This window comes from Oryzias latipes, chromosome 9 (genome assembly GCF_002234675.1).
Source record: "Oryzias latipes chromosome 9, ASM223467v1".
In the NCBI taxonomy this organism is placed as follows: domain Eukaryota; kingdom Metazoa; phylum Chordata; class Actinopteri; order Beloniformes; family Adrianichthyidae; genus Oryzias; species Oryzias latipes.
In genome coordinates this window covers 8,154,263-8,168,260 of record NC_019867.2, presented here as the reverse complement: position 1 = coordinate 8,168,260, position 13,998 = coordinate 8,154,263, and the positions used below count along the sequence as shown (strand labels likewise).

Sequence of the window (13,998 nt, the reverse complement as noted above, 5' to 3'; positions counted from 1 at the left end):
ACCTCTCAACAGAAAAGATAAAATAAAAACATTAAAAAACAAACAGAGGTTGAGGTAACAGATAAAATTTTAACTCCATATTGACCCACATCTATACTCCCAGTTTACTTCATATCATATTATTTCCTTTGACTCCCAGACTAAAAATTGGCTGATAAAAAAGATGCGGGCTTCTTCCTTCGTGTTGAAAATCTGGCAGTATCTATTCTCCATGGAAACAGCAAAAAGCATTAGGAAGGGTCAGTTGTCCGCTTTTCTTTAAAGTCAATTCTCTAAATATGGGAATTGGGAATTTGGGGTGAAAAACTGTGGATCAAAGTGTGTAAAGTACACAATCTATGTCCAGTTGTCAGGTTAACGGCTCTATAAAAGGGTTAAAAGGAAGAAAGCCGATCCAAACAAACAGACAAAGCTCTGCTGTGGTCTTCACTTTTAAAACCATGTAAGAGAGTTTGACAGTCAGCATTAGCCATCTGGGTCCAACAATCTTTGAGTCTTTGTTTTAAACAGCGATAAAGATGATTTTGTGCACTTTGTGATAAGTGGGACTCACAAAGTCTCATAGAACTCTAAGGAAATGAAGGGACAACTTCCACTTTGTAACGTTGTTTTGATGAAACCTCATTTCCCAAAGGCTTCAACTACACATGAAACCATTTTGGTTCAGTTCCTCTGCCAAAAGTCAGACAGTATGACGTGTATCCAGACCTGAAGAGAGGCCTAACAAAATACAGGCTGAAGAATAAATCCTTTTCTGAGAGATTCAGAATTGCGCAGCGGGATAAGTGAAATGTCTCAATGTGACTCCCCTAAAGAATTCCCTTTTAGGCAAAAGATTTTTTTGAATACTATGTGAAGCTAGGCTGAAAGCAGAGAGGGAAACATCTGCTAGGATCATTGTCTTGTCACCTTAACAGCACTGCAGAGCAGCTATGAAAGCATGGTTGAAAAATGGTGTCTCTCGTAAAGCACATACTATGGGGCAGGAAAGGGCCATCTAACTTTGTGAGTCTAGTTAATCGATAATATGGGTCCCTCTTTTTTCTGAGTGTCCATGTGGGTTTGGACAGTTCTAATACACTTCAGACAGCACCTCTAATCCTGCAAGCCAGTAGGATCATGATGCAATCACACCTTATAACCTAAATGTGGAGTCCCACAGGGCTATTGGTTCACAACTTTTTGCCCTTTATTTTAATGATCTTAACAAAATTACTAAATTGGTTAAGTGTGTTAATTTTGTTGAGGATAAAATGTTTTAAAGCTCTGGAAAAAGATCTAAAAAATAAACTAATTAGGTTTTTGCAATAAAGGGCTTCATGTATCTTAAATGAAGATGTATTCCTTGTTTGTGTTACATAATGCATATAATGTAAATAAAATAATAACAACATAATATGTGTCCAGTTTCACAAAGTGAAATAATCACAGATTTGTTATTCTAAACATAATACTTGCTGTATTGCGGAATATGTATATATGTCAAGATATATTTAAAAAAAAAACTCAAAAATGTGTTATTTGTTATATTTTTTATGCTACAATGTGTGCTATATTGTAGGAAAAAAATATATATATATATATATTTAAGTGTTTGTACAGAAAATGTAAGAGGGGCAAAAAAAAACAAATTTTCGTCTTTACGTTTCCTTTCATTTCCTTTGTTTAGAAGCTTGTGTAAGATCTTTCTTTCTTTCTTTTTTTTGGGATACGAAAAGCAAAAAACAAATTGGCAAAAAAATGAACAAAAAGAAAAATAATTTGTTTTTTTAGTGGCAATAGAAAAACTATAGCAACCTGGGATTTTGACATTTTTTACCTATAAAAAAAAATATTTTACCGTGTTTTATATATATTATGTCAGACTAATAAACTAAATGTCACAATTTATAAATTTCTAATTTCTTTCTTGCAAAATGTGAAAAATGTATAAATAAAGGCTAAACAGAAAGCAAAAGCTTGAATTGTCCTTAAACTCTGTAGTTTTTCTTTATGTGGCTCAAGTAAAGCCTGTACTCACAGATGTAGTAGTATTCTCTGCCCGGTCTAAACTCAAAGCCCAAGGAGAAGGGAGTGAAGAGCTGGAACTTCTCAGAGAACTTGAGAGGTCCGTTTGGGGAATGCGGCCTGTTGCACTCCCAGCGCTTAAAGCCCTTGGCGGTGTGGTCGCATGTGCTGTAACCATCATAGTTGACCATGTAGAGGACGTAGCGCTCTGTCCGCTCCTCAGGCACCGAGTCTTCGTAATGAGGACAGTAGACATCTAGGTAGTCGTTTATGCACACGTCGATGTGGTAGTCTCCACGGTGGAACCTGGTTAAGGAAGAGAAGTGGAAATGATTAACAGTCTATTTTTGCCTAAATAAATTCATATAAAGACTTTCAGTTCATGAAATAATTTAATAAATTGTTAGCGAATCATTGTTAACTGGAAGTCTGTCTCTGCACAATTTCATGGAAATCTAAAAAACATCCAATGGCATTCCTCTAACTTCAACAAGTAAGCAAATGCTGGTGTATCTATAAACCTTTCCCTGCTAACAGATATTTACTCACACAGACACACGCATTTCTTTCCAATGATGGTAGCATAGAGTATCCAACTCTGAGAAAACACTCCACCAAGAAAACCGTTTTAAGGTCTCTCAAGTAAAAGGAAACATTTACTGAAAGATCTCTCCAGAAAAACACAAGTGACTGTAATGTATAAAGGGATACAGGATTGCAGGATGGCAGGACTATAAATGTCATGATAAGAAAAATATGGAGCCTGGCTGTCTCCGAGGGCTGTGCAGTGAAGCATCTTTACAGCAGCAATGATCTAGAGCAGGCCGCACAGGGTCAGAGGGTTGCAATACATACCAGGAGTTTCATCAAAAGGCCACACACTGTCACACACTAGCATCTGGCACTCACTCACACACACACACACACACACTCGGAAAACCACAGTTTCTTCTCTCTTGCACACCAAATGGGGGTCTCATTTATGAAATTTTCCCAGAATTAGAAGTCGGATGTGTTTTTCGGAGCTCTATGCTATATCAAGGGTGGTGTGACCTTAACCTCAAGGTCTCAAGAGGCTCATCTAAAAAAATGTCAAACACCTGTTCCCCTGGTAGGGATGCCCCCAATTACGCAGCCACACTTCAAACACTTCAAGAGCGATGATGTTAACTGCAAAATTGCCAAGCCCTTACTCACAATTTCTTCTTACTGGCTCATTCCAGCTGATGCCTCTATGAGTGAGAGGCAGCTAATTTTTAAAGAGCACAACCTTACAAGACTTTTGAGAAAACTTTTAATTGAAATCTGCCAGTGCTGTCTATAAGAGGGGCTTCTCACAACAATGGTTGAATGTGGCGGGAAAAAACAATTTCATCCTAAGGACTCTTGAGTCTCTGTATTGCCATGTGGAGGCACCATTACAACCTTTTTCTCTTGGCAGGTCTCGCGTTTTTCAACAACATCTTGTAAACCCATTAGGCCTGCATTTATGAATTTTTAGATTCTAAATAGATGGAAAGTTAGATACATATTTGCATTGATGTCAAGGAGTTAAAAGTATTGGAAAAAAACTATGAGTCTTTTAAAAAACAGATATAAGTTATACAAATTTAGAACTACCTCATAAAACAATTCTCAAACAGATGCTCAATACAAACAGAGAAAAAAGATTAATTTAATTGATTTTCAAGCAATGTCTCAAACATTTTTCAATACTGTTAAAAAAAGAATCCTTCGCAAATGCATAAAACTTCTTGCTCCCCCCCATTTTTCCTCATTTGTCCTAAATCTCACTTTTTTGTTCTCTCATATCAGCTATGCAGCTCTGTTATCCTTTCAGAGCAACGCTGAAATTCTGACTCCCAGGGAGAAAAAGGGGAACTCTTAAAATCAAATTGCAGTATGTGCACTTAAAGTGCTTTTACTTTGTGTCGTTTTTTCAAAACACTTCTCAGTGGAGTGGAATCATAATGCAAACCAGATCACCGCTTTTCGAAGATCAAAGTGCAGTTTGAGAAAAATCTTGTGGTGTTTTCACTTAACACTTGTCGGTTTAATTAAATATATTTTATGCAAGAATCAGCATCAAATAGAAAAATGCCTTTTTCCCCATGTTTGTGATTATATGTCTCTTGATGCTGATCTGTATATTTATATGTATCTGTGTGCATGTAAGCATGAGCAGCCATGAAATGTGGTTTTTCAGTGTTTACCCGTGTAGGGTAAATACCAGTGTAAGGGTGTTTACAGTTGAGGCAGGGAGGTGCTCATCTGTAACATTTCACTTAAAACATGTGTGTGAAGGTCCAGAAAGAGCTATGCATCTTTTTTTTCTCCTTTAAAATGTCACCGACTTAATGGTCACATCCTCCCATCTGCTCACCCCAGTGTGTGTGCGTGAGAGGGAAATGGAGAGAAACAGAAGAAGAATGAGAATCAGAGTGTGCATGCATGTGCGTGTGATGTTTCAGCTGCCCTTTTCTCTGCGCCTTGGAAGAGTGGCTTGTGGCACAGACTGCAAATGAGGCTGAAGATGTTTGGGTGACTGGGATCATAAAAAGGGACAAGACGAGCATTTGTAACGTATTGCGCAGATGCATATGAGCAGGGGAGATGCATCTAACAGACAGCTGATGAGGAGCACACACATTAGATTTGTTATCGGTTGAGAGAGCGCTCCGGATCTCGCTGGCAAAGGGGCAGCAGTGAGACAACCAGGAGCTGCTAATGACACAGAGTGGGAAAGAGACGGGGGGGTGAGAAACAGGCAGGAGGGAAATGGAGGGAACCTGGTTCTAAAACATAGATGGATCACAAAAGGGATTGAAACACAGAATGAAAAAGACTGCAAGGATTCTGTGTTTATTTTGTGTGGACCTTTTTTTTTTGTTTTTAACAAAACACAGTCTCTACTATGACTACCAAATCCCTAGAATGAGTCACAAGCCAAATGTATAATTTATTTCATTTATTTTTTATTTATTTTTTTACTTGTCCTGTCCAACAGCTAGGCAGGCAGATGAGAGCTGAGGGCCTCTTGTGTTGGACATATTTTACTTTAACAAGAGGGGTTATTAATCTTCAGACAAACCAAAGGCATGACTGAATAAACCCCTTTTGTAATTGAGGCCAAACTTTATTAATTTCAACCATGTTTGAAAATCTTTGGTGTTGGACCGGACGGAAAAGGAAAGAAGGGAAGAAGAGAGAGAGATGTTAGAGAGGGGGGGTGATAGTGAGAGGGGGGGTAAGACCATGAAGCAGCATAGAGCAGACAGGTTTACTGGTTGTTTATCATTACGGTACAGTTCAAATGTAGTACAAAAAGGGCGGGGCCTGTCCGCACACACTCAAATGTTATCAACACACCTGCTAGCTGCAAAAATTGTCCACATGTCAACATGTACACAAAACAGATGGTGTTCACAAACGCATACCTATGCCTTTTGTATTTATTTCATTTTTGACCTTATAAAGACCCTTCTTCCTTGAAGCTGGTGTGGTCTGTTTTTTGATTTGAAAGTTACAGTTAATTTAAAAACCCCGGTCTCAAAAGAAAATTGTGCTTTTAGTGTTTTTAACATGTTCCTGTAGCCTATTTCTCATGATGAAGGGCATGTATGAGGAAATTAAAATTAAAACTGCATTTCTGAGTATTTCTTTATTCAAATTGTTGTGAATCAGGAGCAGACAAAAAATTGTTTGAAGAAGTTTGCAGTTGTCATATAAAAAATCTACAATTAGCAGGCCTCAAGATTCAAGCACATCTTTGTTATCTTTGTCCAAGCTGGCATCTGGCCTAAACTGTACAGCTAGATAGCGCCAATACAGCTCACCATTTTTGTTGCGCTGGTAATGTTAGGTTGGGGTTTCGAGGGGATGTGATCTACATTTGTTAGGCTATTGTCTTTAAGATTTACAAGTTCAGAAGTTCAGTAGAGAGCATCTGACTGACTGTGTCAGATGCCCCTCATGACTGAAAATTGATTTTTTTTCGCTTCAGCAAAGCATGACCGGGCAACAAACAAGAAAGAAAAAGCTGTGTGGCTCTTATATTTGATTACACCTTTAGTTACACTTCTTTTTACACATCAGTTGTTATGGAGACCTCACTAAACAAAATAACAGATGATGTGAAATAAATAATTATAAAAGTTAGAAAGGTTGGTCATCAGCTGATAGTCTGCTTTCTGATGTTTGTATTTTTCTGTTTTTGTAAAAGAGCACACATTTAAAAGGAGGTCTGATTTATTTTCCCCCACAGGTCTGACTTGCTTACAATAACAAAAGCAGATATATTTGAAAAAAATAACATCTTTGAATGTTCATCAGGTTTAGTCATATTTATACTACTTTCTCCTCTAAAATTTTAACTGTCCTAATTGCAAATCTCCTAATTTGGAATCCATAGGCAGAAGATAAATTAGTCCACCCTTGGGCTAAAACAGACATTCTGCAGACTTCGTTTAATAATGTGCTGGGTAAAGTCAATAGAACGTCTGGCCTGACTGATTTAAACATTTGCTTTCTCCCTTTGCTCCTCTTTCTGAAACTACAGAAACTTTAAGAGCTGGAGTTCATATAAAAAAGAGAAAGACTTCTTAAATTTAAAAGACAGCTGCTGAATGTCATTTAGGAAGCTGGTCAGACAGAGTTGATGCTGAGTTTTTACTCACCTCTAATGTGAAACATGAGCAAAGACTAATTCTAAATCACATTTCTGTCCCTGAGTCATAAGGCACTTTTTTTCCCCTCATTCTTAGAGGAACTTGCAGAAGTCCAGAGCAGCAGCAGACGCCTTCAAGCTGTAAAACAGGGTAATTAAGGAGCAAACTTGGATGGGAAGCTAATTGTCAAATGGTGATAATTGCATGTTTTTGGTATGCCACAGCTGTCCCAATGAGCTGTGGGTCATAACACAGGGCCAGGGAAATCAGCTGGACACCGTGTGAGGGCCTGTGTGTTTGTCAGATACGAGGAGATAATTGTTATTACTAACTGATTACATTTTCACACCATCTCTTCAGGCCCTTGGGTTAAAAACGGAGGGGCCAGGCATTTTCAGCACACACGCTTTCAAACAGTCACAAACATGGGGAGTTTGGCGGAGATAGAACAGCGAAGTGAACGCAGGGCAAGGTGGAAAACCACTGCAGCCATTGATTGGCTCATTTCCATTTCAATTACACAGCCCAGTGCCGTTGCAGTGCACACACTGGGGCAGACAGTCACTCAAAGAGAGACAAACATACACACAACTGCATGAGCACGCCTGGGCCTCGCGCAGTCCCATCAGCCACTTCTCCAAGCTACACAGTGGTGGCTGCAAACACACAGGAAGAGATAGATAACCTGACTGAAAGGCATTGGATGAAAAAGCAGGAGCTCGGAGGCAGGAAGGGAGCTGTCCCAGGCACCTAACCAGTTGTGAAATTCAGAGGGAGTTGATGAAAACGTCTATTTGTGCTTCTGTGGCCCAGTACCAAAGATACACACGCAAATATCAAATGCAAATGAGCTTTTGTGTTGACATGGTTTATTTACCAGTGCATGCACGTTTTTCTCCTGGCTTCTGATGGAATGGAATAATGTTCTAAAAATCAGATGGTTAACTTGTGTGAAAGTAAATGGTTGAAGCTGACCATAACTGTCAGTACAAGGGTGTGCAATGACTACTCACAGCTGTTAGATTAGGCTCATCTAAAACAAAATATAAACCCATTGAAGCAAGTCTGTTTAGTCATTTTTCTGTCGAGATTTTTTTCTCTTTCTCCCTTTTTTCTGTCGACTTGAGCTTTTCATTGCTTCTCAAACTACCCAACGTTGCTTAATCCTAATTAATTCGATTTGTACAGACATTTAGACAATTAAGAGATTTTAATTGATACTATTTAAAATGATTTGTTCTGCAGATAGGGAACTCCAAATCACAATAACCCAGAAGCAGAAAAATATCCTCAGACGATAAAAAGGCAAATCTGTACTTTCTCTTTTTAATTCCATAAGTTACTTGTATCTAGCTGCGCGTGTGTATGTTTAAGCAGATGCGTCTCTGTTTTTGTGTAAACAAATGTAGTCCAGAAAAAAAAAAAACATTGTTTAGCCAAGAGGAGATGAACTCTAACTGAACCTCTACTAGCATACACTTGCAAAAACCCTTTCAGGGCCTTTCAGCACTTCGCAAACACTTCTCAATATAGTTTGCACAGTTGTCTAATTACAGATTATCGGTTTGGCTCTGAAAATGAAAAAGGGAGACATTTGAAAGAAAGAGCACACTGACAGACAGATTGAGGCAGAGTGAAAGAGGACAAAGCCTGTTGCACTTCATCAGTCTAGTTTTTTTTTTTATTATTATTATTTTTTTTTTTTTACTGGAGCCAGACAAGGACCCGGGCACCTAAGACAGATATTACCTGTAATTATTGTGAAAAGTTTCGAAAAATGCAACATATACGACACAGTGAAATTGACTGACAGCAACATTTTGTTAAAGTTGCAAAATAAAATAAAAGGTCACCTTCAAAATTGTGCATTACATTTTTTGATGACAAGGCAGATAAATAGTTGTTTAAAAAATATTGGAAGCCAAGGGGTCAATCTTTAACTTCCAGACTAAAACTCATTTTAAAAGTTAGTAACAAAAGTCAAATGCCCTTTCTTAAAATTGCCACTAGGGGCTATGTCTAACAAACAAGACTTTCCCCATGAATAATTGGCGTAAAACTACGATAGAGCATTAGGGCCACCATGAAAATGATACATGTATGGGAATAAAGTCATAAAAGTATGAGAAAAAAGTCATAATTTTGCAAGGGAAAAGCCATGCTTTTTCAAAAATATAGCTGGTTAAGTAGGTCTCCATCCACATTACATGCCAACTAAATCCATCAATGCACCTATTTATGGTGATGCCATAAGGCTTTAGTTGAACATAGGAATCGAGGTCCTATAATGCATTTGGATCTCTGCAACTACACTGCCTACGGCGTTAACAGCGCCCCTGCCAGAAGTCTACTCCTCGGGGGTCAGGAATCTTCATCTGAAGAGGCCCAGTTTCCTGCAAATTCTTTTCAATGTCCTTATACTTATAATAAAATATTGCTGAATCACTGAAAGATTTACCTTATTTGTGAAACCAATGGTAAAATAACCGCAAACAATGCGCTCCACATTTCTCATACTGAAACATATTGGTTCTTTTTTTGTTGTTTTTCTAAGTTAACAGACATTTGCCTTAAATTATATCAATTCTTGGAAATTCTCAACTCATAAAATTATAATTTTTTTCTTTGGTAAAATATTGACTGTTTTATTAAAAAATTTTCAACAGGTTCATTAATTTCAAATTTGGACTTTTTCCCTCATAATTCTACAAGTTTATTCTCGTTTTTTATTTATGGCAACCCTAATACTCTGTTGTATAGAACAGTTCAACTTTAGACAAGGTTTTACTTTAGCAAGTCATTTTAGTTTTCTTTTATATTTTTTAGTCTTCTGGACTGCAACTTGCCCTTCACAATTCTTCCGGCATGCCACTTAACCAACTGTGGACTGCCTAAAATTCCTTTGCTGGTCAGTTCTTGTGTTACGGGCATAAGGCCCACACATTTGATGGTCGGTAACAGCAATGACCTAAAGCTTTTGATTAGTGGGGCTGTTAATGAGGAGCTAAGACACAAATAGGCTCCTAAAACTGCAGAGCTTGGCTTTGAAAATTATGTCTAAATTGCTGCCATTCTGGAATCAGATATCCACAAAAATTCAAAGTAGAGGCGGTTTTTATTAAACGTGCCTAAACTCTTGCATTGTCCATCTGTTCTTTAGCATTTACTATCCATATTTTAACATTTAATTCCGGGTGGCAGATTTTTGGGTGAAGTAGGGGAAAGGTAGAGAGCCAAATACTGAGAAGTGGAGAGAAGTCAGAGGAGGAACACTTGAGAATGTCACCTCGCTGTGGGAGATGACATCCACATTCCTCAATGGCTAACTGGCCGATTCGCTTACAGAGTTAGGAGGACGTTAGGGGATACGGGTGGGGACATCAGACCTATAGAATATCACACTTTACTGCCTCTGGGGCATGCTAGGAGACAGGAGCAAGAGCAAATGTAAGCATATTTCAATATTTATGTGGGTTATTTGATGTAATAGGCAAACACAGAGACATATGATCCCACCTATAAATGCATAGCTGCTGGTCACAGTGCATTTTATAGTGTCCATCTGCTGTTGTTTTATGGATGGGGTACCTGAAGGCTCAGAACAGGTGGTCACCCCAGAATAATGTACTGTCAACAGCACAAATCACAAGGGCATGCATTCCTTCATTTTGCTCTCAAACATCTACTTTATTCTGAAGCCAGTCTAACTTCTACGGACATCCCTCCATCTGCTTCATCTTTTCTTTTTCCACCTCTCCTCAGATTATCAGCACCCTTGACTATGATCTTACAACATTCATTTCTCCCATTTATGTCTGTCAGTACTCATTTTGCCCTAGGGAGACAATGAATTAGAGCAGTGACAGACAAGTTCTTGTTCTGCTCTTGGTGCCGAGTGAGATGGCGAGATGCAGGGCTCCAGTAAGCGTTTGATGTAGCCTGCATCAGCATGCTGCAGCTTAAGTCCAAAACAGGAGAAAAAAGGCAGACTTCCTCTGAGCTCATGGACTCTACTTTGTCAAACAACCATTTCTATGCGTGTGTAACACGAAAGGCTGAGCATGTGTATTCTGGTCTGTGTATATCTGTGTGTAAAAGGATTTCTTTATGTGTTCCCTCATCACCAAGGGAGTCAGGAAAAAATGACACAACCCCCCAACATCCTGTCAGGCCCCGGGGCCATTCTTCTGAATCACTGCTGCCCCAAACCCACTTCAAACCCTTTGTAAATACTCTTCACTTTGACATGATTACTGGGAGCGGAGAGGATGTGTTTACCTGTAGATGAATTTGAGTTGTCTGTGGTCACACACGGGTAATAAGTATCAATTAATAGCTTCGCATCACTGAACGGTGAGATGTGTTGGCCATTAATCATAAGCCATTGTTTTATGGTGACAGGATATCTGGCAGCTGGGACAGAACAGCAACGATGGAACAGCTCCAAGTCTTGTAACACGTCTTCCCAATGTTGTGGGGAAACATGGAGAAGGGCATCAACAGAGTGAAATGGGTCCTAAAATGTGTGGTTTGCTCTGATTTTAGAAGAAAGATTTGTTTAAACCGGGATGGGCCAGAAAACTGTAAAAGAAATGCAAAAGAAAAGCCACACCTTCATTTGGTTTAGCCAACTTTGACACAGAGGAGTTGACCGAAGAGCCTAAAAATACAACAGGAAGAAGAATACTGTCTATCCTCGTTTCTCTTCTGACGATTATGTATAAACGGGCTCATTTACAAGAATTTTCTATTTTTATTTTTTTGACAGGTTGTTTTGCTATTTATAATTGGAACCTTTAAATATAGCCAAAATCTCTCAGAAGTCAACCAACGTGCAGAAAAAATTAGGTTACAGACATTAACCATTCGTGTTATTCTAACAAAAAGCCAGACATACAGTAGATAAAATGTCTCTACAGAGATAAGCAGTAATTATTGTGGAATAAAATCAATGCATAAAAGACAAGATAGAAATCTAAAAAAGAAAAGAATTGAACATGAAAGATGAGGGTTTTTTTTAAATCAAAAAATAGAGATGTAGATGAAAAACTCAAAACGGCTCTGAAAGGAGGAGCACAAAAGAAGTGTGCATCTGGCTCATTTCCATCTCACCAGTTGCAGCAGTCATTAGGAGTCACACACAAGCACACATAATCAACTGACATTCTCATTTGGTGTGTATCTATACTCTAAACCCACGAGGATGCACACAAACATACTGACCTTCAAGTGGGTTACCATGGAGCTATGACAGAATGTTATAATGCTACCACTTTTATAGAAAACCCCTGGCCCTTTTGCAGTTCACAGACCTCTAACAGTGAGCATTGTGTTACCTTGCACGAATCTAGAGCCTGAAAGGCTTTTCTGACAATAGAATTCATAGGTTGAGCCTGCATATGACACCTAGAAGGAGGCCATTGAGTCATATGGTCAGTCAAAAGCGTTTCCTTAGGTAAACCCATTCCTGACAGGGTGGAGAAAGCGCTGTGTCCGTCCACCAAGCCCGAGGGATAATTGTCAAAAATAGATTTTTCAAAAAGAGAAAACATTAAACTATTTTTGACACAATAATTTAACCTAAAACTCTCCTACGATTATGATAAGGAATTTGTATGCAAAAACTGAAAGATATGTGAAAGCATCATGTCCTTAGAAAGTTAGATTCTCATTTTTGATCATAATTTAATGTAAATTGTTGCAACCAATGACAAAGTTGTCAAACATTTCTTTTAATTTCTCATTAGCAGAAACCAAATTCAGATCAACAGAGATCTATGCGATGACTTTGTGATGATTTTAATTAGCGTTTTATTTAAAACAATGTTCTCAAATGTTCATTGATTCAGCAGATAAAATAATCTATCTATAGAAGAAAATTAAAAACCTCTGCAAACCTTTCTGGACATTCTAAAGACTCCTCCACAAATACTTCTCATTTTTAGTCGTCGGCTGTTGCTGCACCTCATGTACAGATTCAAGTCAAGTGTTAGAGCATGTTTGTATTCAGCTGTTTCTTGTTTTTTCTTTTTTAAAACCTTTGCCTACAAGTCCTTTCAAATTCTTTACATTAGTAAACTCATGCAAGGGCAAGCTGGTGTGAAAACGGTAAGGCTCCAAAATGTTTTTTTTACCTAGTTCGGTAATATCACCTGTCACTTTCCTGAAAGATAAAATGCAAACTATCTTCTTCAGTACGATGTTTCTCACTGAATTAAACTGCTTCCTGTCTTCTCCTCTTGGTTTGGTGCTCACATTTCCAGGATCCATTTAGATGCCAATCCCCCTGCAGGCATGCATTTATTGGCACGTGCAGAAAAATCTCAGTCAAATTTCTGTTAGAATATTTTTTTTGGGCATCAATCCTTTTTTTCATGAAGTTAACAAAAAGTTTTTTTTTTTTTTTGAAGATTTCTATCACAAATGTCAAATCTGGGTTGATTTTTGTGGGTTTTTTTCTGCTATAATTATTACACTTCATCTCTTCAGTTCTGCAGTTTATTGTAAATATAGCAAAGTAATTAATTTAATAGATTTTACTTGCTCCTTTAATGAGATGGGACATTCCCCATTTATCTTATCCTAATTGATGTCTTTGGGCTATTTAAGGGGGCTGTGGAGTGAAGTGTGGAATAACACAGGAACCTTGGTGTACCAGAAACAACTGCAGGGTCAACATGATTCTTTTTCAATGAAACAATATTAGTTAAAAAAAACTTATGCTACATATAAACATTTTCTTCTTGAACATTAAAAGTTATTCATGGGACAACAGCAGAGCAGTTCCCTGGTAAAGTATGTTCTTAACATAGGAACTTTAAAATTTGGTCCAACTACAAAACACCAAAGTTTCTACACATGCATATAGAATGTACTGCGAAAATATCAGTAGATTTGGGTTGGTAAGTCAAACATTTTTTCCCAACCACAAGTCTTTTACATGTGGTAAACGCATAAAAACAGTTTATCGGGCTGCCAAAGTGATGCATTCATGTTCTTTGCAAGATTTAAGTCTTGCATTCTTTTAACATCAGAAGAACATAAAATAAACTGATTAGAATAACAGAAATGCATTTCACACACATGCATCAGGACAGAAGCAAAGAAATATGGCAGGGTGGTCACGAAGAAAGGAGCAGTAGTTGGGTCTCCAGGGAGATAGACAATGATTTTGCCAGCAGGGAGCTGACAAATGGGCCTCTCTGCTAATTCCTCATGCCTGTTTAAAAGCTATGTGGTCCTTTAACTCTTGTGCTCATACATGTGTATGCATGCATGGCCATTGCATGTGTCTGTATTAATGCAGAAAACTTGTATATGTGTG

General features: G+C 38.1%; 1 protein-coding gene across 2 annotated transcripts in view; it reads right to left on the bottom strand.

Moving 5' to 3' along the window:
* efna5 (ephrin A5) overlaps positions 1-13,998 on the bottom strand; it is a 91,413-nt gene that overhangs the window by 16,011 nt on the left and 61,404 nt on the right. For both annotated transcript variants that reach the window (XM_011478959.3, XM_004072303.4), the window contains exon 2: positions 2,021-2,313. In XM_011478959.3, the coding sequence (XP_011477261.1) occupies positions 2,021-2,313 (293 nt within the window). The remainder of the gene's footprint in view (positions 1-2,020; positions 2,314-13,998) is intronic.